General features: G+C 44.4%; 2 protein-coding genes across 2 annotated transcripts in view; both read right to left on the bottom strand.

The window, feature by feature from the left end:
• VAMP8 (vesicle associated membrane protein 8) overlaps window positions 1-1,853 on the bottom strand; it is a 500,499-nt gene extending 498,646 nt beyond the window's left edge. The window contains exon 1 of the mRNA XM_083812107.1: window positions 1,835-1,853. The gene's annotated coding sequence lies outside the window, so the exon portion shown is untranslated. The remainder of the gene's footprint in view (window positions 1-1,834) is intronic.
• A 1,321-nt stretch (window positions 1,854-3,174) lies between these two features.
• The window catches only part of ANTXR1 (ANTXR cell adhesion molecule 1), a 117,527-nt gene continuing 96,214 nt past the window's right edge, over window positions 3,175-24,487 (bottom strand). Inside the window, exon 18 of the mRNA XM_083812094.1 lies at window positions 3,175-7,447. Within this exon, the coding sequence (XP_083668220.1) occupies window positions 7,175-7,447 (273 nt within the window). The 3' untranslated portion in view covers window positions 3,175-7,174. The remainder of the gene's footprint in view (window positions 7,448-24,487) is intronic.

The raw sequence follows: 24,487 nt of genomic DNA on the forward strand, positions 1-24,487 counted from the left end.
TGGGGGAGAAGTCTGGACCAAGCCATCCACGTCCCTGCCCAGACAGGATCAGAGGCAGAGGCAGACAAGTGAGAATGACTTCAGAATTTGACCTTCTGCGCTGGACTCTTAAGAAAACAAACAGAAAACCGTCTGATGCTACTATAGTTATTTCAGTTTTCCATGACAGCCCGTGAAATAGGCTCTGTAATTGTTACTACTTTAAGCCAACAGTGTATTACACGCAGAGAAAGACACTAATCTTACCCCCAAAAAGTAACTACCATAAAATTCAGACTGTATCACATAAAAATAGAAAATCCTGAGTTCTGCCCTGGGGGGGTTCTTTCCTGGCAGTCAATGGAAATGCTGCCCATATATCTCATGCTGGCTCCCTTGGCTCCTTGCTGCTGTGCTGCATCTGAGACGGCTAAAAATACTTTCAATCCATTCCTAATATTTTTTTCCACATCGGCCGTTGCCGTAGTTACCAGAGAGCCTGCTGTGCCATTCCCAAGGGGGAGGGCACGCGCAGCCATAAGTGGGATTGCCCGGACGGGTCTCCCTGCCTCGTACCCAACGTAACGCACCTTGCTGGCACAGGCAGGGTTTCCTGTGGTTTCCCTGCAGAAGAAACAAACCAGGGCCAGGCTGTGGCAGCAGAGGAGCCCTTCGCTGACCCACGGCCCACAGAATTTTTCCCAGTTTTTCTTAAAAATAGTTCAAGGTTTGCCTAGGCAAGTCATAGCAGGGCTGGACAGGATGTTATATGGCAAGGCTCAGAGGCAGACAAACCTTTTTAAAGCTATAGATGCTCACATTTCACCTGTCACCCGTCACCAAAAATGAATTAAATGAATGCATACATACTCTAGTTCTTCTTGGCTTTCACTTCTCTGGAGATTTTGCATCGAGTAAGAGCCCTGTAGGAAAAGGATCCTGACACCCCCAATCCCTGTCACCGATTAGTGTGCCCTGGATGTACAGGGAGACGGTGAGAGCTCAAGGAGAAACAAGCACTAAGCGTTTTCTACAAGTAGCTAGAGATACACACCCAAATGTATGCAGCAGCAGGCCTCGGGAAGGATTTTAAATGGGAACAGAAAGTGGAATATAGAAATCCCTCTTGCAAGTAAAAGCTACCTCATAGGCTAATTCAGTTTTCCACTCACTGTGGTATTTTTGCTTGCTATCATTTCTCCATTCCTATTAATTCCTCCAGCTCTGGAAAAGGCCCCAGGATTTAATGACTGTGAAGAACCAGAAAAATTCCTGTTCAGACTGTGGTAGGGTTAGCTCATGACGTTACTCTGGGCCATACCTGCACTGACCAACTGACACAAGGAAACACCTTCCCTCCTGCTCTGAGCCTTCCAGTGATGTTTCCCCTTGCTAGAACCTTCCCCTGCTAACAAGAAGGACCAATGAAAACATTTAACTATTAAAAGATATTTAAATAATCACAAGAAATAGCAGTTTATGTTGGCAGTGTGCTACAGGCTGTCAGGCACAGCCTGCGTACAACGTGATTTATTCTGTAGCTCACATTGCTTTTACAAGTTATTTTATAGCTGTTTCTTAAAGGAAGATTGTTATATTCTCCAGCAACATGAACAGAGTAAATAGGATCCTGCCATGCCTCGAGTCTCACTGTTTCCATCAACCCCCTTACAAGAGCCTTATCTATGACTTAAGAAGGGGCATTCTCTGACAGAATTAGATAAAAACACACACACACACAAAAAGCCATAAAAATTTGTTTCCCTGCCAAGCGAGGAGCTCCTCAGATGCCCAAAGCGAGGCCAGCTTTTGGAGGAGCAAGCAGGGTCTGCCTGCAAGCAGGGCCCCATGAGGAGGTCCCGCTCCCTGCGCCCCCCTCGGGGCCCCGCACGATGAGGCTGGAGCTGCCGGCCCTGCGGCCGCCTCTGCCAGGGTGCAAGGCCCAGGGGACAGCGGCCTCACTCCCTTGCACACAAAATACAAGGCGACTTGCCCTTCTGGCTTCCTCCAGATGCTGCGGGCACACTCCTCATCTCCGTTACGGCCCGCTCTGCAGATGGGCTGGTTCCTGGGGAGCTTTGCCAGCAGCCGCCCCGAAGTTGCCGCACGAGGCCCCAAAGCCACCTCATGTCTCATGGCCCTGGTGCCCTGACCTGCTCTGCGTGGGCTTGTGGGGGGCACAAGAGGGGTGCATTAGGAGCCAGCCACAAGCACAGCGCTGCTCAACCGCCTTGCACACACAGTTCATGGTTTGCAGCCATCCTGCTCTAAAAATGGCCTGTCCTGGGGATATAGTGATGAAACCTGCATTTTTGTGCAAATTCATGTCCTGAACACCCTGGAGCTACCATCAAGGCTTGTCAGGTTTGCACCATCTCTTCTGTGTTTGGGCTGGTCTGGGGTTAAAATTTCCCCCCTGTGTCTTTTTTTTTTTTTTTTTCAGCCTGTCCTCTTCTGAGAGGAGCACCTATGATTTTCTTTGGTAGTCTGCATTAGAAAAACGCTTCTTATCAGAACCAGATTGCAGACTGTGTTGAGTATCATGGCTTCCTCATTGCATTTGCTACATACAGATTTGTTTGTCTAAACAAACAAACAAAAAACCTCAGACATATAAGAAAAATCCTGACTGAGCGTCAACTTTCAAGGCTTTTTGCACTGAGATAACCGCTAGCTTGCTTTTTCAGAAAAAGCTAAAAAGCACGTGCTTGCATGATCTGCTGAAACAGGGCAGGGTGTTGAGGCTGAACTTCCTCATAATCTGTTAATCTTCTTCGTGGAATAAAATATTCCAACTACATCAAAATCCAGAAGGGGCCGAGATTGTTAAGCAGCAAGGAAGAAAGAAGTTCTACCAGCACATGTGAGAGGAAACTAGCTTAGGTAGTCCTAGTACACAATATGCTGTGTTAAATGTTGCTTTAGTTAAAGGCTGCTGAGTTAACTGCATAACACGTTACTTTGGTTGGGAGGAGAGGCTCTGGGTGTCAGCAGAGGAACAGACAGTTTAGGCTGTCGCATCCAAACGAAAATAGCTTTTGTGTCAGGCAAAAGTGCTCTGGGCTTTCGGCAAGGAAAATCACCAAGTTTGAATTCTCCAAGGTGATGGAAAGCTAGTAATGGGAAAACTTGTGGACCAGGATTGTCTCTTCATCATTCCCTTTACCTAGCCAATGAATCTGATGGAGCCCAAAACAAATTTGTGTAGTTCTTTAATAATAACATCAAGGTCAGCAAGAATAATGACTGAATTTAACAAATGACACATGCAACAAACAGAAGGAGTAAAACATCATTGCACAGCACTGGCTGAACTGACAAAACATAATTCAACATCAGAACAGAGGGCTTGCTTCTTTTCCTTTGCTGCATCAGCATGACATATAAGGCAACACTACTGATCAGTTACCCTCAGATCTCGCCAGAGTTCTCCAAAGCCAGACATTCCTCCCTTCCCCAAAATAAACAGCGACAGAAGATGCCTTCTTGCACCAAGGAGTAGAGAGAGAATTCTGATGGCTGCCAAGGTTCCTGCAGGTGAATGCTTCAAAATACAGCCAGCAACAATGGGTAACATTTTAGCAATTAAAAAAAATCTGAACCTTTGTCAAAGGCAGCTGCTTAGTCCTTTGAGGCTGCAGAACACACTGATAGAAAGTATTGCAAGAGTTAAAAACAAAGGGAGTAACCAAAGTGATCTACTTAGAGCAAATGAAAGAAGTGTTTATTTAATGCCATCGGACATCTGTTTATTGCTGTTTAGACCAATCCTATACATAAGCATGTGCAAGTAGTAAACAGTGAGACCTGCTGAAGTCTTCTGATAACTGCAGAGCAGATGTAGTGCCACTCAACTCCTTTTGCTCTATAACGAACCTTTACTTAAAAATTGGCTAGTGTGGATTGATAGCCTGTGTAATGTGTTTCTAGGAAAGTTTTACAGAGAGAGAATACATAGGGTACCATATATCAGTATATGGTACACCATCTAATTCAACCTTATTTACATAGCATTAGTTGCCAAGGGAAGTTGATTTAAATTCAGACCCAAATTTCATTCTTAATACCTTAAGCTAGGTTCCTAAGATAGGACTGACATAAAAGGAGCATGATTTTTAAAAGCGTTTGCAGTACCTCGGGGATGTCATTTTAGCATTTTAGCCACATTTAGGTTGATCCTAAACACAAGACCAGGTACAAATCTGCCACGAAACATGCTCTCATTTTTTTCTGAGAATGTTAGCAAGGGTCCACCAAAACTGAGCATGGGTTCTTTGCTTCAGAACCCAATTACCCCATGCCCAGTCAGTATCTGGCCACGTACTGCCCTGAATGGCTCTGCAAAACTCTTTGCCAACAGACTCGGGGAGTGGGCAGCCTGGAATTATAGTGCTTCAATTAATGCTATGTAAAACAGGTATTCGTCACTACAGGAAATATTTCTACATTTATAAAAAAAGCAATACAACCATAAAGAAAAAAATACAACAAGCACAGCTTGATACAATAACATGCCATGAAATGTCATTGGCTTTATAATAATTTACTACAACTTGAAAAATGTTCTTTTATCCACAATGGACAGGAAATGCTTCCATCTAACATATGGTAAGCATGCAGTAACAATATATACAACAAAATTTTGGAGTTTATTTTTTATTCATAAACTGGATGATTACATAGGGATATTTAAAAATGATTATCTTTCTAGCCTGACGTAGGTTTTATTTTGCTTCTTTAATACTGTAGTGTTTTTTTTCCCTTTATTTGGGGAGAATGAAGATTTCTATATACATCTGCAAGAAGTTAGTTTTAGTTATGGAATATACACTACTTTTATTTATTTTTTCCCCAGCTGTAGGTTTAGATTTATGGGTTTATATTTATTGCTTAAATGACATGAAAAACAAATTCTCAACACCATATTGTTGAAAATCAATTTGTTTTCAAAACTTTTTTGAAATGCTGAGGATCTGTTAAGAGAAGTATTAATCGATTTACACTATACCCAAGTTTTACACCTTTCAACATCACACCAAATCAAACAGCTATTTAACTAAATCCCATCCATCACAAGAAGGAGTCCAACTAAATTTGTGTCAGGGTTTTAAAAGTTTTCCACTCCCACCTGACAATCACAAAGTCATCTTGTTGAACTAACCATTCTGTAGCTGATTTAATTTGAAATAGTGAGTAGCAAAACTGTTGTTTATTTTACAATTCAGGAACTGCTCTGTGCCGCCTGCAGACAAAACAGTGTTGTGGGGGAATTAATCAGCCTTTTTGCAGAATATCCAGCCTTGGCTGTAAAATGAGTCTTCAGCTCCATTGCGATTTCTCATCTTTGTGCTTATCTCATCTAAAAGATGGCATACTGGCCTAACGAGGGTAAGGCTAGTGAATGACAGTTAGACTGACCCTGGATCTCATGGTAAGGCTTCATTCACATACGTTTTGACCAAGAGGATCCCAAGGCAGGACTCCACTGAGTCTTTTTCAACTGTTCCTTTTCTTCCTTGAGCTTTTTTCTTTTTTCTCCCCCCCTCCCTTTTTTTTTTTTTTTTCCCCTAGAAAAGCTAGAATTAATATTTCCTACAGCACTGAAGTAAGTACTTGGCAAAGCGTTTCTTCATCTGGTAAAAAATGATACAAGTATGAGAACCCTTAGATATTCATAGAGCTGCAGCTACAAAGGCAATTTACCTTTTATGACTTTGCAATTTTCAGAGAGAGAGTCCTTTTGTGAGAACTGATCCTGACAGTAAATTAGGGAGCCAGAGGTCTGACTGAAGTGCAGTGATCTCACCTATTGCTAGCACTGTGTTGCAAAGGCAGGTGCTCAGGAAGTTTGGTATCTGTGCATATGCAATATTATGGAACGTGGTGGGGGGGGTCCCACAAAGGTGAGGAGAAAAGCATGGAGAAATGCAGCCAGTGCATTTCTTGGAAGGCTGATTCCCTTCTTGCATGTCCGGTGTGTGATTTTTGCCTTAGTCAAAAACTGCTAGGTGAAGTGATATTGTTAAGAGTTGACAAGAGCGAGTAAGCAACTGGCTCTTCTTCACTATGAGTTTGTAAGGCATCTGCTACTTATTCAGGAAGAGAAAACAAAAAATAAAAATCCATGTGGAAATATTTTTAGGATGAAATAATGTAATTTACAGAAAAAAAACAGAAACGCATCAGTGTTAACCATTTCAAACTGACAATAACAAGGAGCCCAAGCAGACTGGATTTAAAGAAATTGATACACCTAACCACTTGTTTATATTCAGAAACTTTCCTTTTAAAATGGAAAACAGCATTAAATTACACTGCTGAACTGCAGAGCTAATAGATGGGCATAATTAGATGGACATAATTAGTCTAAACTGAATGCAAAGACTCTTCTGTCAACCATACCTTTCCCAGATTCCTTTGCTCCATTTTTATGAACTCCTCTGTCCCACTGGGAGCACTGAAGGCTGACCTGCTGTGACTTACTCCTTGTCCTCAGGGGATGGGGTCAAAGCCTTGTGGCATACTGACAGGTTCATTTTTCAGTGTAATTCATTTTCCTAGTAGCACTCCATTTTCACCTACCTGCACTTCCACATACCAACATACACAAATCCAGACACCAGAGCCCTACCTCTTCTCCTTTCCGGACCCTCCAGAATGACAATACAGTTCCTTCTCCAACTCATGGTCCATGGGAACAGCTGCCTGACATCAGTTCTTTTCATATTCACCAGGGTTTCTATACTTGCAGACCTGTTGTTGTCATTATTTGCTTGGCAGCTGGCATGTAAGTGAGATGTGATCGGCTTTCTGCCATCCCTTGAGCCTTGCACCATGCAGTTTGTGCACTTGTCTTCAGGTAGTTGGCTGGGATCTGCACACAGAGGAGTCTTTCAGGGACAAAGAGGGGGGGGAGAGCCTTGCTGAAATGGATCTTATTTGCCTTGTTCTTGCAGTCTCTTGGCTCTTCTTGCTTTGATAGTTTGGTGGCACTGACGCACAAGGGATTTTAAAAATAAAAGAAAACTAAGGAGAAAGAAAACTACAAAGTTGTTCATTCTGTTGTCACCCATTCCAAAAATGGTGTGGCTTTCTCTGCCCTCCCCCAACCCCCCCCAGCTGATGGATGTGATACAGTACTGCTGAAAAAAGCCTCTCAAATGCTTCTGGAAGAGGCAGGAGCACAGCCGACCCCCTAGACTGCTGGGCGAGGCGGGGGCCGAGAGGGAGGGGGGGCCCGGTTGGGTGGTGGGGCTTGGGGTGGTGGGGGGAGAGGCGGGAGCGTGGAGGATGGGGAGGGGGCATGGGGCGTGGGCGAGCTGGGTGGAGGGGGGGTATAGATGGGGGCTGGGGGTGGAGGGTTGTAGATGGGGGCTGGGGGTGGAGATGACAGCGGGTATGCATTGTTGAGCGGGTATTTGGGGGGGGCCTCTGTGTTCTTCACTCTTGTGAAATTGATGCAACGGCCCTGGAAGAAAAAAGAACAAAGCAGAAAGTCAGTTACCGATTGAGGCAATGGCATCCCAGCCAGAGCCCCCACTGGCTGGGTGCAAGGCTGATGTCCATGCATATATTCCTAGGCACATCACTTCATTCCCTCTTTTTCTCAGAGATGGATATTTTAAGAGCAAATCCTGTACTGAGCAACCAAGAGGTCAAAGTTAAACCCTAACAACAGCCCTTGTAGTGAAGGAGGATGTAAGCCTCTCCTGTTGTGTCCTGACTCTAGGGTCTTTATATGGAGCATGAAGTACTTAGAGTCATACTGGAGCTGCAAGAACTGCTCCTGATCCTTAGAACTGGCATCTGAGTCAGTGCACAACCTGTGGTCCCCGCTGCTACAGAAGTCCCAGACCTCAGTCTTAAACTTCCAACAGCATGAAACCTGGCCTCTCCACCTTTGGAACCTCTTTCTCTTTCAAATACCCAGCTTTTGTGTTCTGTTTCTAACCATTTCCCTACCGGGCAAAAAGGAAGATTTGTTTAACTAGGTTACTTGCTCAGATTTTTTCTTGAAATACATCTATTGTTCATTAGGATGTCTTTCTATTCTAGTGCTTGTGTGAAGCCAGTCATCTGCTTTTCTTGCTCTCTGTGGGAATGGTGCTAAGCTACAGTTTGTTGTACATTTTTAAACAAAACCTTTGCCCTCTGAGATATTCTTTATTTTTGGTATTTTTTTTTTCCTTTTTTTTCTTTTTTTTTTCTCCCAAGTTCCACCTGCAAAAGATCCTACTGTAAATACTCAAACGTCAGAATCAGCACTATTGTATTATGGGTTCATTCTTTTAGATATGAAATCATCTGAAAAGGCACTAGAGGATTTCTGAGCCTGTCCTTTGTTTTTAGATTCATGAGCATAAGCTTATTTTCAGTTTTCCTCATTCTTCTCCCAAAGTAAATGTCTTTCCTGGTGACAAAATGCCAAATGGAGTATTGAGCCCATGCAGGTTGGAGCAGATCTTCTGGGGTAGCATCATCCCTCTGAACTCTCTGCATGGTGCTATATCGTCTCCCTGCTGTACACGGCCTATGGACAAATGCTCTGCTAAAAAGGGACCCAAAGTGAAGTAAGGGAGATGCTGGTAGAAAGCCAGAAAAGTGATGGAGAAGGATTTGACAGGGATGAGTGGAGCTGGCATGGAAGGGGCTGACACATAAAGAGATACAGACAGCTCCTCTCCATGTGCTCTGCCAATTATATCATCATGCGTTGTGGATACGAAAAAACATCTGTCTGAGCTGTAGCCATTCAGCAGAGGAAAGTGGATTCCTCACTGAAGCAGAGCAGCCCACAGCTGAGTGCAGGCTGTCTTGTGCAAGCAAAGGTCATTTAAGGAAAACAAAGATTTCACAGCGCCTTGAACCCTGCAAACATCACCTTGGGGCTGCTCCGAGCATGGTGGCAACTCCCTGTGTGTCTCAGCCCTGGCCATCTGTCAGCAGGAAGAACCTTTGGCTTCAACTTGGGCTTTCCTTGAGGAATGGGACTCTGGGGCAGAGCAAAGACACACAGAAGGGCCAGGAATATGCCGATGGGATGATCAGGCTGAGGGACGCCTGAAATTAGCATGCTGCTGCATCAACTTAGAGCGTCCTTGGTTCTATTTGCTCTCTGCAGGCTGGTGTCTTTGCTTTAATGTTGCTTTAATGCACTTAGCTGTGATTTTAAGTAAATACTGCAGGGCAGGCCTGCTGAGTGAGTGAAAGTCTGAACCCAAGATTAACCAATTCTGCTCAGAGAGAAACAAAACATGAGAATGTTTTCCTTGTTCTAGTTCCATGTCTCCTGCAATGGAAATTTAGCACTTTCAGACTATTATTTGCACTAGTTTTGTTTTCTTTATTTATGTTGAAAATGGAATAAACCCGAACAAAAAGCAGCAGTCCAGGAATTCCAGCCAGAGAACAAAAAGTTGTAATTGTTTTTGTGTGGAGAGATACTCTGTCTGGATGCTCCAGGGGTGAGGTTATGGTGCTGCTGATCCAAATGGAACTGAGCACCACCCAAAGTGCATTCAAGAAGTTCAGAAATATGTGGGTTTGGGACCGGGGCAGGACTTAAGGACTGAAAACCATCTAGCACTCATGGCAATGTCCAAAGCAAGGTCCAAAATGATATTACTTCCTTACAGGGTTTGACTTCACTGGCAAAGACTTGACCTCTTATTGATAAGGACTGGCTTGAGTAAATCTGCAAGGGCATTATCATAAGAATGCTGCTAGCAACTCATACCTGCAACCATACATACAGCTGCACTACATTTTACACTAGTTTTTGTAGTCAGCTACCACCTAGTGAACGTGTGTCCACGAACTACTGCTTTTACCCATGACTAACGATCTCTTTTCGCCAGTACTAGGCTTGGTTTGAAATTAGAGAGCTCTTTTTTCAAGTGTCATTAAGCCTCCACTGTCCTCACTAGTGATGCTTTAAAACAGGATTGCTGGACATGCTGTCTGGTTTGAACTAGGAGTCGGACTGGAGGCAGAGGTGGACCAGAGAAAAGACAGCACAGGGATTGCAGACACGAGAGCCAGACTCGACCCAGAGCTTGCACAGCGTGGAGCTGTACTCGTCAGACACCTCTTCCTCATTGCCTTGTACAGTAATGCTGGTCTGACTTAGAAGTTCAATCCTTCTACCCCTTGAAAAAGGATGAAGAGTGGGGCTTTTTCTCAGCTTGAGCCCACAGTTCCCTATCTTCTCCTATTTTCTTTTCTGTCTGGGTCAGCTGCTCTGCAGTGAATTCACAGTGACCTGTTTTAACAGCGCCTCCTACTACTGTGCAAGAGGTAGTTCTGCAGGGCATCCAACGTGTGGAGGACAGATATACAGTTCAGGCTTCCTCCTTCTTTCATGTGAACTGACAGACAAAGGGAGTTCTTGTGTGTCATTGTTGGACATTTCTCTCACCCATGCAGAGGGAGATAAGAATGCCAGATATCAGTTTTGAGTCCAGAGTGGACTTTGGCACATGGCCTCAGAGGAGATGGAAGAGCCAACATCTCTTACGGAAGGAGAATTGTCATATTGAATGACAAAGACATATCCAGGAAACAAACTAATATGCCATTACACAGGAGAGACAGAAAATATTTTACTAGTGCCCTGAGTACCAATGCAAAGAAGACCCAGGGAGAAGAGATCTACTTAAATCAAAAATCTGGATGTTAAACGATGATTTCATCTTGCATCTAGTGATCTGACAACAGACACAAAAGTGCAGAGGTTGTGCTAGCCAGTGTAACCACAGACAAGTAATCCTAGAGCTCCAGAAGACCCAGCTTTCTCTGAACTGCATGGCAAGAGAGATGTTTTCCCACCTGCAATTACCAGAAGGGGTCCCTGATTCACGGCTGGGCTTTGTACCATGCAATTGCAATACAAAAACAAAACATCAGCATCATTAACCTCCATGATTCAGTGCTGTTTTATCTGGCAAAGTATCTGGATGAAGATCAAGTTGGCTGTTTAATCACCCATCCATTCAAGCGTTTACAGGGCTCTCCATTGCCAGCACAGTCCAACTCATCCCCCAGATAACAAGGGTTGAAGTGAACAGTAATAGACCCTCAAAAAGTCTGGGCCCAAATGTCTTGTTCAACTTTGGAGGTCTGGATGCAATGCCTGAGTGGGTATCTGAGGTACTACAGGTAAGAGGGGTGCAGGATCTCTCTACAACCAGTGGAAGCACAAGAACCTTCACATGACTATATTTTAGGAGACGTTCAACAGTCACCAGTTAGGAGCCCAAGCTCTCATCTAAGTGCCCAGATTTAGATGGAGTGGGTGTGGAAGATGGTGGCAGAACATCCAGGAGGCAGGAAATCAACCCACTTCCACTAAATGCTACTTTGGATCCTTAAACAGAAGTCACCTCTCATTCCGGAAGAAAAAGCTCCTGAATCAGATTGTACGACAGTTTTGAGAATAAGAGGAGCCAATTCTGTGAGCCTTTCTAGCAGGGAGACAGTAGCTAGAGATACAGAACGGATGAACAGAGGGAACAAGCTGTATATTAAAGGGCTGCTGTGCTGAACGCCTTGGCTGGGTTTCACTTCCCTTTCTGCAGCCGCAACACTTCAGGGGGGAGAGTCACAGCTGTGCCTCAGAAGACAATTGGAGCAATATGGAAACATTATTACATCTGAAATTTAGTGGAATCAGCAAAATCTGTGAGGGCAATTCACTCCAGCATTTTATGTTGTTTTTCTAAAGAGTATTGCTCAGAGGCATATGCATAATGAATTCTGCATGGAGTGGCCTTGCTCTTTCGCCTTCAACAGCTGATTGTCTTAGGGATGTAGGCAGGCAGCACTGCCTCCAGGATAGCAAAACACTTGGCTGCAGGAGGCTCATCTGCACTGATCATGGGCCTGGCCCTGCCAACGCTTTGCACATGGAGTACTGTAGGGCTGCATGCTCGATCCAAGCTTTTCCCTTTGTTCTTCACATTTGGTTGACTGAGGAGCGCTGCTTGGGTTGGAAGAGAAGGTGGGGTGAGGGGGCATCGTGCTATCAAGGCCGCAGCACAGGGTGGCAGCTGCTGCATGATCAAGAGAGTGAGCTGAGCATTTGTGTCTCAAGAGGCTGATCTGGCAAGCAGAGGTGGAAAGAGCAGCGGATGCTTCAGCCACACTGTGGCATTTCCTAGGAATTCCACAGCCTTGCCCAAGCCACTTCCCACCACCTCCTGCCTCTCCTGCTGCTCATCTGGGACACCAGACCAGCCGGACGAGGGGCTGTCTCATCACGCATCACCGCCTGCCCAGAGCACTACCTGTGTGGCCCCTGGGTTGGGATGTGGCACACTGAACCCAGCTGGGGGGAACATGACTTTCTCCTGGGATGTGACTATTTTTTGTGCTAGGCAGCTAGCTCCCGGGCCCCCATCACAGAAGAACCCAGGTGAGGAAGCTTTTCTCTGGTTTCACCTCAGCCCTGCTGAGGAAGGAAAGGGAAGTCAGTCCCAGAGCAGCGGCATGCCCTCCACAGCACTGAGGAGGTATCTCTTTAACAGGGAAGACTGACCACATTTTTCTGAAGTTGAAAAATATTTCTGTTTCTCTTGGTTTCCTATCAAGCTGGAATGAATACCTGGAAAAATATCAATATTTTAAAATCATAAAACACTGGGACTGGCTTCTGAACTCCTGGGTTTGTGAAGAGACATTGGAAAAGATATGATCCTTAATGTTGTTTTGTATGGGTCATTTGTAATTCAAACTTTCCATAAACAATAACCTACTTTGTCCTGTTGTTATGTGGAATAGGAGAGAGAAAAATGAAAGTAAACACAAAAATAAAAAGCAAAGAGGAGAAAGAAGGAGAAAGAAAGAGAAAAAGAGAAATGAAGGGGGGGGAGCTTTGAAAATTAACCCGTGATTTGATACCTAATTCGGATTCAAGCACACACAAAACTTACAAGAGATAACAGCCAAATGAGTAACAAGAAAAAATTAAATACACGAAGAATTGCCACTGATCTCTGGAAGAGATAATTTACTAAAATGTAGCTACTTTAAAAGCAAAGCATATACATGGGTGGGAGAAACTAGTGCTGAATTCTCTAGGCCAAACCCTCCCCACCAAGGACTGATGGTGCTTTACTTGAACTCAGCCCAGGCCTGTACCTTCCAGGAACACCTGCGAGGCTGATGAGCAGGGAGAGGAGCAGGACTGCAGAGTGGGGGGTCCCAGTGCAGCTGACAGCAGCTCTGACCCTGTGGGGAGCGGGGTCGTGGCGGCAGCTCACAGCCCGCAGGAGCCACACAGCCCAGGCAGCCTCTCCGGTGGCTGCAGAGAAAACTCGCCTCCAGCTGGTATGGTGCTGATCCCTCTTGTGAAAGAGGTCTTTGCGCAGACACTTTACAAAACCTCTCTCTGAAAATGTTCTCTTTTGCGCCAGGACAAGGGTGATGCTGGGAAAAGAGCAGGGTGAGGATTCCCACCGCTTTCTTATCATTTGGGAAAAGCACTGGTCAGGGATCTCTTGGGCTCAAGGGGGTTTGCTACTCTGAACCTCCCCACCATCAAGATAACCCCAAAATCCCAGCGGGCTTCTGCTACATGACAGGATCCTGAGAGCTTGAAATATCCCTGCTTTCGTGACCTGAGCTGGCAGCACTTTTAAATCACACAAGGGTGTCTGGAGACAGTTTTAGGAAACTGTTAACTAGCTTCTGGGCTTTGTTACCAGCTGCTCTCAGTGAGATCAGTCTGTGTCAAATCCACTTGGTAATGCCAGGAAACACTGCCTTCTGTAGCAAGCACACTAATTACACAGCTACCTCTGTATCTGCTAGTCACCAAACAACTATTAAAACTGTCTCGTTTTGTGATAAAACATCACCGCAACAAAACCATTCCCATATGTCTCTCATTACACAGCCTTGAACTCAGTGTTGCTCATAAAACCTACCATTCCCAAGGCATTCCAGCCACCTTGTCCACTCATTAAATGATAAATTGGAGTCTTGATCTATTTTCTCCTAAAATTAGGAGGGAGAATTTCATTGATAAGAAGGAACTTTGGATAATTACTTCAATAGGCTTCTAATAACCTGGACTCTTATCATAGAGGCAGTGCTGAAAACTAGGGATTATTATGGTGTAACTTAAAAGACCATGTGAAAAGTACTGCAGAATGATAAAGTTTGGGGTAAGATCCAGAGCATTCTGTCAGGTCTCAGTACTGCAAGCCATGCTAGATGTAACTTTCTAACTGCCATTAAAGGAGTGGTACAAAATGGCATTTCCCTCTGAAACCAATAACGAAGTGAGATTTACCCCATACGAGAATGATAAACACATCACCAAAACTAGTGATCAGTGATCTCACACATGGCAACTGAACTCCAGTTGTATCAGAGGCAGCTTCCTACACTTCAGATAGGCATCCTGTCTAAATTGAGGGGATACAGAAAAAGTATCTTTCTCTGATGTCTTAGGTATGGTTGCTCTATTCAGATGTTAAGGCAATGGTCTGTATTTGTACTTATATGATTCTGTTCTGTTCAAGCATTCCAAAAGCAAAATGTATTGAAGAATAAAAGAAAATACTTTAAACTTCATGAAGTATTGCAGTTTTCGCAGATCTTTCACAGAATTTGGAATAAGTAAGAGCTGTATAAGCTCAGTCATGTTGGCTTATGATTAACACTCACCTATACCTACACATAGTGCTGTGCATCTGAGGGCTTCACAGTGCAAAGAGTGGTTCTGCCAATTCAACCTCCAGTTGAAATCTTACTCAGAAACTTACTCATATCTTCTGGTCTGTGACTGGCTCTTCAGACCTACCACAACCCAGATAATACCCATTGCTCTGACAGTTTCTGTCACTTGATATCTGCAACTACATCACACAGGACTGAATGAGCTGGGGAACCTACTGAAAAGAAAACATTCAAACTCCTACAAAAAGTGAAACAAGATGATACAGGCTTCTACTTTGCCAAAATCAAGCGTGGGAATGAGTGTAATAACCTCATTCTTTGTCTTCTGCCAGAGTTTGGGAGCATGGCTCTTTCAGCAACGAGTGGGCATTTGTATGTCAGCAAACAGGCCTGATTACTTTTGCAGGAGCTAGTTTGGGCTTATTTACACTGTGGGATGGGTGTCATTTCCAGGAAGATCTGGTCATTCTTCCCATTGTCTTTCTGGAAAAGAGGTAGCTAGTCTTGGAGAAATGCTGAGTGACACATCAAAGACTCTGTCTCACACAGGACTGTAATTTTTCATCTGGAGGTTGAATAACAAAGTCTACTGGGTATGAGGAAAGGATTAAAAATCAAATGAAAAATGAAACATTACTTTGGCAGTGATAACTGGAACAACTAATCAAGGGCAGTGGTAAACATCCCTCTGGAGAGGAAAGAAGAGCCTGTAGGATCTATTCTTCTATAAATCAGTGATCTGGGAAAGACCTGTCTGAATGCAATTTGTCTTTGAGCAGAGAAGACAGGGCATGGTTGAGGACAGGATCTTCCACTATGTGCACAGGAGAAGAGCACAACTCAGTGGCGCTTTGTATGCTGTGTGACTCGGGAATTGCCTGTGCAGGGTAGAACTAATGGCTCAAGAAAACAGGAACTACTGTCTGTTGAATACTGTCCTACCAGTATTTAGTGAGAAATAATTGCCATCTCTGCAATCCCTGTTTGCTGGATTTTCCTGGGCTTCCTAGGCAAATCTGTGCCTGTCGAGGTAAAAGGCATATACTTGTAATTCTGCAATGAGACATGACTGGGACACTCCCCTTTATGAGCTGGCTACTCTCTAATTCATAAACAGAGGTCCAGCAGCTCGAGAGCCAGCTCTGGACTTTGTTTTTACAGTAACGAGCAGTCTGCTTTGCAGTAATCCTGCAAGCTGATGATCAGATCACTGGGCTTTTGGCTTCAGAGCTGTTAGTTCCAGGAAAAAGAGCTGATGTTTAGGTTAACTTTTCCATGGCTATTAATGGAAAACCACACTGCAATAATATGTGCAGAAAGGTTACAATTTTGTTCTCAAGCTCTGCAGCCTGTCAACAGAAACCTGTTAGCATAGATTTAACGATGGGTTAAACAACAGTTCCTTATCTGCGCCCATACATTTTTGAGTCTGCAGAAAGAATCATCAAGAAGAGGCAACACAGCAAGAGGTGTGTGAAGTCACGCGGAGGTCTTGCTTTTAAAGCATGGGAAAGCAGTTGTATCTCCTGCTTTCTGTTCTTTGTTTCAGAGGTTTTCTACTCATGATACCATGAAACAGCATGGCATGAAATCAGACAACTACCTTAAATCTTATCATCTCTAAAATAGACTGCTAATTCAAAATAAGGGAGCATCCAGGGGACTTCCTAGGATGGTAAGTCTTTCTCCTGCGCTTTGTGATGTCCAAAGCTGATTAATAATACATAGTACTGATTGTCTTGGCTACTCTGTAATGAAACAGACTTCTTGACTTTCAGTGTGACTTGCTGGAGGTTTGTGTGGCAGAATTTGCTTGTAAGTATCCACTTATGAACAAATAATTACAGCTTTTAGGGTGTTTTCATTGGATTTGTGCACTCCAAGCAAAGTCCCCAGCTAACCACTACATTCTTTCTCTGTTTTTTGACATCACTCTAATAATGCAGACTTAAGTTAAAAACAGTATCCCTATGTGCCAGCTACACTTAATAGGCTTTACAGTTCCTCATGAACCTGCTAACGGCCATGTTTATTGCAAGTGCATAATGGCTGATGACCAGCCATTGGTGCTAACACAAATAAAGTGCCTTTGTGTTCCCCATGGTCCACCTGGTCTCATTTTATGACTCCTCCAAAATACCACTTATGTGTTTGGAATTTGTAGTTATATTTAAAAAATGGGCCAAGAAGCAGGGCCTGCAGCAATCAGAAGTTGCACGTGTGTGTGTGTCAGCAATGGCTGACCGCCAGTGCTGTGCTTCACCCTGTCTGTTGTGTGACTCACTGATACGAAGTGAGCCACTCTGCCATCATGATGGTGCCTACACCCATTGTGCCTTCATCTTCTCAGTGGCCACCCCATCTTGTCAACCTGACACTGAATGCTCTTTTTGTTCTTTGTGCAGCCACATTTGCCTAGGGTCCTGCAAGTACCACATGCTCTCACATCCAAGATGAGGGCCTGACCAGGCAAAAACAAGGATTGAATTAAGCTGCAGTTTAAGTCTTCTCTTTCTGTGCCTTGGACTACAGGTAAAGCATCTGCTGTTGGTGCTTTTGTTTCTGGGTAGCTTTGCATGCCAAGCAAATCCCTGAGGGTCCTTGGATGGCTGATGTAAGACCTAGGGTTTCCCTCACAAGTTCTCAATAAAGATGAGCCCAGACACAGTCCAAATTTTTCAGCTGCTCATTTTTAGGAATTTATTGCAATCCCACAGGTACCAATGACCTCGCTTTCCCTTAAGGATAAGGAGGATAAGTCCAGCACTCTGTTGGCAGCTGCATGGGGGAAACATGACATTTAGTCAGTGAAGAAACACACATGGCAGAGAGGGGCTTCTGGACATCTGTCACAAGGTGATTCTCTCTGTATCAGAATACTCCCCTTCCTCTTATAGGAATTTCACTTTCTATGTTTTTATTCATATTCTCAGAGCATAAACACCTACTGAACATACGTGCAATGTTTTCTCTGAGAAAATACAAGCCTAGACACTTTTCTACATCTGGCATCCTGGTCCCTCAATTCCCCCACAGCACAGCATTGTCATAATTTTGCTGCTCCAGTAAGGGTTTTATTCCAACAGTTAATTTATTCACCCCACAGCTGCAGAACTACTCATTCCATGCAGAGGAAAGTTTGAACTATGCTGTTCCATTGGCTTGTTTTGCCTTCTGCTTTTAAAACAAACTAGGAACCCCTTTTGTTTCTCATCTCATTAAATGGGAAGGCTGCCCTTTCTATGAGCCCTGCGGAGGAATATTCTCCACATAGAGAGCCTGCCCAGTCCCTCACTGCTCTAGAAAGCTCAAGTCAGCATTGAAGTGGGGTAATTCCTTGCCTCAATTCAAATCACACTTTAAAACAAAGCTCAGTAAGTGTGACAGTTTCAGCGCTGCACTAAAAGCCTGACCAACCCTATTTCACACACAGTTTCTCAGAGAAACAAAAAGTAGTTGTGAGTTTGGGGGTAGGGAGAGTGGGAGTGGATGAGAACCCGGAGCAGAAACTCAGGCACTGACCTTCATATTGAGAAGAAGTGGTCCCGAGCTAGAGGGAGAAACCCACACCACCACCTGTATGCCTGCACCCAGACAGCTGTCCTCTGGCAAACAAATATATTCACACACCTCTATAATGTCAAGGAACAAGCTCCCAGGTTATGTGGCAGCATTGTCCTTCTCTTTGTAGTTTAGATTTCATTTCCTTCCATTTCAGCACTTTGTGGGGCGAAAGATGATTAGTTATTTCCGAGAGAGGTCTTTAAAAGTGCACAGCTTTCTCCAGAAGCCAGGGAAAGTCATGGAAAGGAGGCTTCATTTTCTGAGAGTCTGAATTTGCCAGAGATAAGAAGAGATTTAAATTCCTCAAGTAGCAGAGCAGCCAGTGCTAATCTCCTCTGTGGAACACCCAATTATGTGAAGCAGATTAAAATATTTTCAATTTTTTTTAAAGCTTACAAATGGTGAAAAGAAGGAAATTTTACTGTAAGGAGGTAATTATTCAGGTTGCTTTTTTTCTTCCACTGCATTTTTTAGACATTACAATGTGTGCCCAGTCAGCAAGGAGTGCCCAGGTGCGCTCGCCCATGAACTGAGAATCATGGTTTGCTGAAACAGATAAACTATGGCATGGGTACCAAAGAGAATGTGTGGATAGACTTGGCAAAGCTAGCTCCTGATTCCCACTAGTTTCTTGTGACACCTGAGTATGCAAAAGAAAAATGGGTCCTGGCACACTATGCAAAACAGACTGTCATACTATCTGAGCACCATACAGATCTAAAATGTGTAAACTTGACCCTCCAAACTGGGGGGAAGTTTCGATCTGCCAGAGGGCAGGAAGGCCCTGCAGAGGGACCTGGACAGGATGGGCCGATGGGCTGAGGCCAATGGGATGAGGTTCAACATGGCTAAGTGCCGGGTCCTGCACTTTGGCCACAACAACCCCAAGCGGCGCTACGGGCTTGGGGCAGAGTGGCTGGAAAGCTGTGCAGAGGAAAAGGCTCTGGGGATGTTGGTCGATGCTCACCTGAACATGAGCCGGCAGTGTGCCCAGGTGGCCAAGAAGGCCAACGGCATCCTGGCTTGTATCAGGAATAGTACAGCCAGCAGGACCAGGGAGGTGATCATCCCCCTGTACTCTGCTCTGGTGAGACTGCACCTCGAGTACTGTGTTCAGCTTTGGGCCCCTCACTACAAGAAGGACATCGAGGCCCTGGAGCATGTCCAGAGAAGGGCTACGAAGCTGGGGAAGGGCCTGGAACATAAGTCCTGTGAGGAGCGGCTGAGGGCACTGGGGTTGTTTTGTCTGGAGAAGAGGAGGCTCAGGGGAGACCTTACTGCTCTCTCCAGGTACCTGAAAGGAAGGTGTGGGGAGCTGAGGATCGGCCTCTTCTCGCAGATAACTAGTGATAGGAGTAGAGGGAATGGCCTCAAGTTGCACCAGGAGAGGTTTAGGTTGGAAACAAGGAGACATTTCTTCTCAGAAAGAGCAGTCAGGCATTGGAACGGGTTGCCCAGGGAGGTGGGGGAGTCACCGTCCCTGGGGGTGTTCAAGGAAAGGTTGGACCTGGTGCTCAGGGACATGGTTTAGTGGGTGACAGTGGTGGTAGGGTGATGGTTAGATCAGATGATCTTGGAGGTCTTTTCCAACCTTAATGGTTCTATGCTTCTATGAAATCCAGAATCTCTACTATAGCACCACATTGTAACTATCCACAGGTGACTGTGCAATCCCAGACGCATATCTGCAAATAGAGCTATCCCTTCCCACAGCCACGACACTTGCTAATACTTTAAATTCATTACTGATTTCCATCTTTTGTTTTCACAGGTGTTTTGGGAAGGAAAATGCATTGGATTAACCTCATCTAGAAGACAGGAGAAGCCTCTGAGATGTGTACTGTGTTCAGTTTTGGGCACCTCACTACAAGAAGGATGTTGAGTTGCTTGAGCGTGTGCGGAGCAGAGCAACAAAAATGGTGAAGGGACTGGAAAACATGAGGTATGAGGAGCAGCTGAGGGAATGGGGGCTGTTTCGTTGGGAGAAGAGGAAGCTGAGGGGAGACCTCAGTGCCCTCAACTACCTATAAGGAGATTTCAGCGAGGTATGTTGGTCTCTTTTCTCAGGTGAAACGAGGAAATGCCCTAAAGTAACACCAGGGGAGGTTTAGATTGTATATCAAGAAGAATTTCTTCACAGAGAGGGTGGACAAATACTGGAATATGCTGCCCAGGGAAGTGGTGGAATTGCCATCCCTGGAGGTATTTCAGAGACGTGTAGATGTGGCACTTACGGACATGGTTTAGTGGTGGTCTTGTGGCATTATGCATCAGAAGTTGGTCTTGATGATCTTAAGGGCCTTTTCCAACCTAAATGATTCTGTGATTCTATGAAGGTGATTAAGCAGCTTGGCCGAGATCAGTGTGTGTGTTGGTGCAGAGACCAGAGCAGCTCCAGGCTCCCAGCAGTGCCCCAACCTCAGAGCTTCTAGATGCTGTATGAGAACTGCCCACAGACCTCCAGCTCAACTGCACATCTTAGAGCTATAATTATAATAGCAGGGTACAAATCAAAGGGGCTATCCATCTTAAGATGGCTTAAGACTCTTGGAGCGATAGTGAAAAGGGTTGGCAGCCCTCTGCTGTCCCCTGTGGCACAGCTGTGTAGAGGTATGCTCCAGGCAAGCAGCAGCAGACACATGCTCAAGTGACTCTCACAAAACACAGTGGGACTTAACAAGCAGCACAAAGTCCTTTCTTGGCAGATTTGGGTCCTTCACAAGGAACAGTCATTTGGGATGAATGACTGATATAATCCAGAGCGGTCATCTGAATTCCTTAGGCTGCACAAAACATTCACAGTGAAGCCTGAAATCAAGTTAATCTGAGGTTTTGGCATTTCACTGTAATATAAAAACATTAGGGTGATCACAGGGCAGAGAGAGTTTTGTAAGCTTTTGTTGAAAAACAGTGCTTTTCTGTAGGGAAGATTCATGCAATTTGGCTGTAAACTGGTCGTATTTCATACACTGCCTGTTCTGCTTATATTAAGATTTTTTTTTTTTGGTCAGCACATGCACACAACACACACACACAAACATCCTTCCTTTCATTGTAAAAAGACCACTTATGATTACTTTAATGGGGACATTTTCAAGGATTTTGTAGCCTCATCCTCTCGTCTTAACTAACCACAATTTATACCAGAACCATATCACTGAGATCTAACAAGAGATGTGATTTGACTGGCAAACATGCAAATCTATACTAATTCTGGAAAAAGCTCCTCTCTACATCTGTGTTAATTTTGGCAGAATATATCTTTACACATAATTACACATGATTTCATTGTACTTTTTTCCATATTTTACCTATCTATATCTATGTTTACAAATAACACACAAAATGAAATTGTGATTAATACTATGCAATACAAAATTAAAAAATGATTTGCTCTCAAATTGAGATGTTCCTGGCCAAATCTGAGCTTGACATGCATTTTAATAATCTCCTCATAAACTCCTGACAGAATGTTGTTTATCATGGAAATGCAACCGACACACTTAAGGCACAATCATTATTTAGATCCCACAATTAGTGAGCACTTTGCATAGATAAGTGCTCCTTTACTTTACTATAACAGTGATAAAGTTTTCTTTAAAATTATGTATTTTTAAATCACCCTTATCTGTTGATGTTTAGAATGTAAAAATAACTTCATTAATGCTGACAAGAATGCAAACCTAGTCTCTCGAAAATGTGAGAAGACCACAGGAATCCCATGTGACTCTGACTTCCTTGCCTTATTGGAAACATCTGTGTCTATTGGTAACCTCGACCATTTCCAGGTTTGACTCCAAGAAAAGAATTTCACAACCTTTTTGTGCATCTCAGGCTCTCTGGGAGCACTTCAGTCAGGTCCTGAACATGCCTTTCTCTTCCTTTTGCTTTGGAAGAAAAGATTCAGTGTAATAAGCCTTCTGCAAACCAGACCAGAGTTTGCTTCATGGTTTGTTCTTGCGAATGCAGATAGGCACGTGGCCAATTGTTCCAGACATAACAACATGTTGATCAGGACCAGACACTGATAATAATTGCTGTAGATTTCATAGAGCTATAGTGGTCAAAGCCAGGTAAGACACGCTATGGGCAAGCATCTTTCTGGCAGTTCAGCTTGAAGAAGTCTCAGCTCAGCATTGTCCAGGAACACCTAACCCTAACTCCATGCCAGAGATGGTGATCCTGCAGGCAGGAAGGTGTGGCAGGAGAAGCTGGGCAGCCCCAAAAGCAAGGTGCATTGCCCAGGCAAAGCAACCTCAATGGGAGACAGGAGCTCAGGAGCAGCACAGTACTTCAGCTGTCCTGCCTTCAGATCCAGCATGTCCATCTCTCCTAGGGTTGGCATTTCCTGCACCAGCTTGGCACATCTAACACAAAGCTACACACTGAACGCTGTGCACCCCAGGCATCACGTGTGTTTTCTTAAGCTTGTATGCAGGTTCTGCAAGGTTAAGGACTGAACCTAAAGTCTTCCAAATTAGAAGGATCCCTTGATCAAGGCACAGTTTTGCCAGAGTTCATCTTTTACTCTGGCAACTGGTACGATTGGTAAAAATCCCCTAAGCTCCATTTTTAGGCAAACCCAGCTTTCTTACTGTGTACAGCACCTAGTTATTTTGATGACTGTACCTTTTGCAGTGAAGAAACAGTCCTAATATAAGGCATCCCAACGTTGATTAAAGGGTTCAGGGCATGAACAGACAAAAGGCGGTGAGAAGGGATTGTATGAGGTCACACAGAGGAGGAGGAGGACTGGAATCTAAGCTTTCATCCCCACGTTATCCACTGCAATGTATATACATTGCAAATTTATTAGTCACTACCCTTGAACCAATGTGTTGTTACACACTAATGTGAACTTTGGGGCAGGGGACATCTTTCTTCGTGATTCTCTGTGGTACCTAGGAAGTTGTGTGGGCTACAGCAGATAAACAGTAACAATTAGTCAACACAGTGTTTGAAGCTGGAGCCATGTTCCATTCTACGCAAGTGATCTTTTTGAACAGCTCAGCTAATGTGCTGGCAGTGGATAAAGTAACTGATTATAGCAAGGGATTGCTTATATATGAAAGTGATGTAACCCTGGGATTGAGTCCAATTCCTTTTCAGGCTCCAAAGCAAACAGAGATTCATTTCAGTTACAACTTTTCATCTTTTAGCTTTACTTTTTTAAGTTGACCATTGGGTGAGTTAAGGTGCCCATATGACAACACCAAGGGTCTGAAATCTGGTTCCTTCTTTTCTGCAGGTAAGAGAAGGAAGGAAGTGCAAATTGCTTTCGAAACATCTCCTTCTCATAGCTCTTAGGAATATCATATGATCAAAGGCTCCTGTCTGCAAATTTCAGGCAACTTTTTACTAGCCATTAGTTTTCCCTGCAAAGGTTAGAATATTTATCTAACTTGAGAATGCACTATGTGGTGGGGCTTTAATCTGGTGGCTCCTTTTGAGGCTGCTGGTTTCTCTAGGCTGTTTTGCTAATCACTGGTTCTCTCATTCCTAGGGTATGTCCATGTTGCAAAGACTGCTGTGGCTGGTAGTTCACATCTAGCTGGCAGCATGGGCATGCTAGTCTGCTGCTAAGCACTCTGGAGGTTTTATTTAGCACGTGTCCTGAAGTCTATGCTGTGTGGCTGCACAGTATGGCCAAAACTGAGCTAGTTAGTCTGACACTGCCTTGGGTGATTGCCAGGCAGACAAAACAGAGCACCCAGCCCAGACTCCCTTGCCTAGCATCCCTGCAGAAAACCTGGGATGGAGTGATGGGTGGCCTGGTCTTCCGCAGAATGGCAGATTGCTCACATCATGCTCTGTGAGCTACTACAGCTGTCCTTGCAGAAGGAAATTATACTGAGGTAGCAAAGGAAATGGATTCAGTCTGCATACATCCAGCTTTGTGCTGAGGGTGGATGCTTGCTTCAGCTGGCAGTGTGATGAAGGGCAGAACTGCATTTGGGAACCCCAAGATACCCTCTTCATCCTTGCTTTGGAGTCATCCCTTCAAGGCACAAAACTCCTGCTTTTCATAGGCAGCTTGGGGTTGAAAGCCCCTGTGACGCCAGGAGATTAGAGCTTTTCCGCCCTTTTCAGTGCTTTTGCAATACTCAGAATCCAGTTTTTGTTTGCAGAGACAACACTCTGTAAAAGGATGGCATAGCAATGAAGTTGGGCAGAGTCAGGAAAAAGCTGGAAAGCTGCAGCTGCCTTGCCTCGTGTTTCAATAACTCAAAGCCCTGCATATAGCTGCCTGAAGCTTTCTGTC

The sequence above is a fragment of the Anser anser genome (genome assembly GCF_964211835.1).
Source record: "Anser anser genome assembly, chromosome: 26".
Taxonomy (NCBI): Eukaryota; Metazoa; Chordata; class Aves; order Anseriformes; family Anatidae; genus Anser; species Anser anser.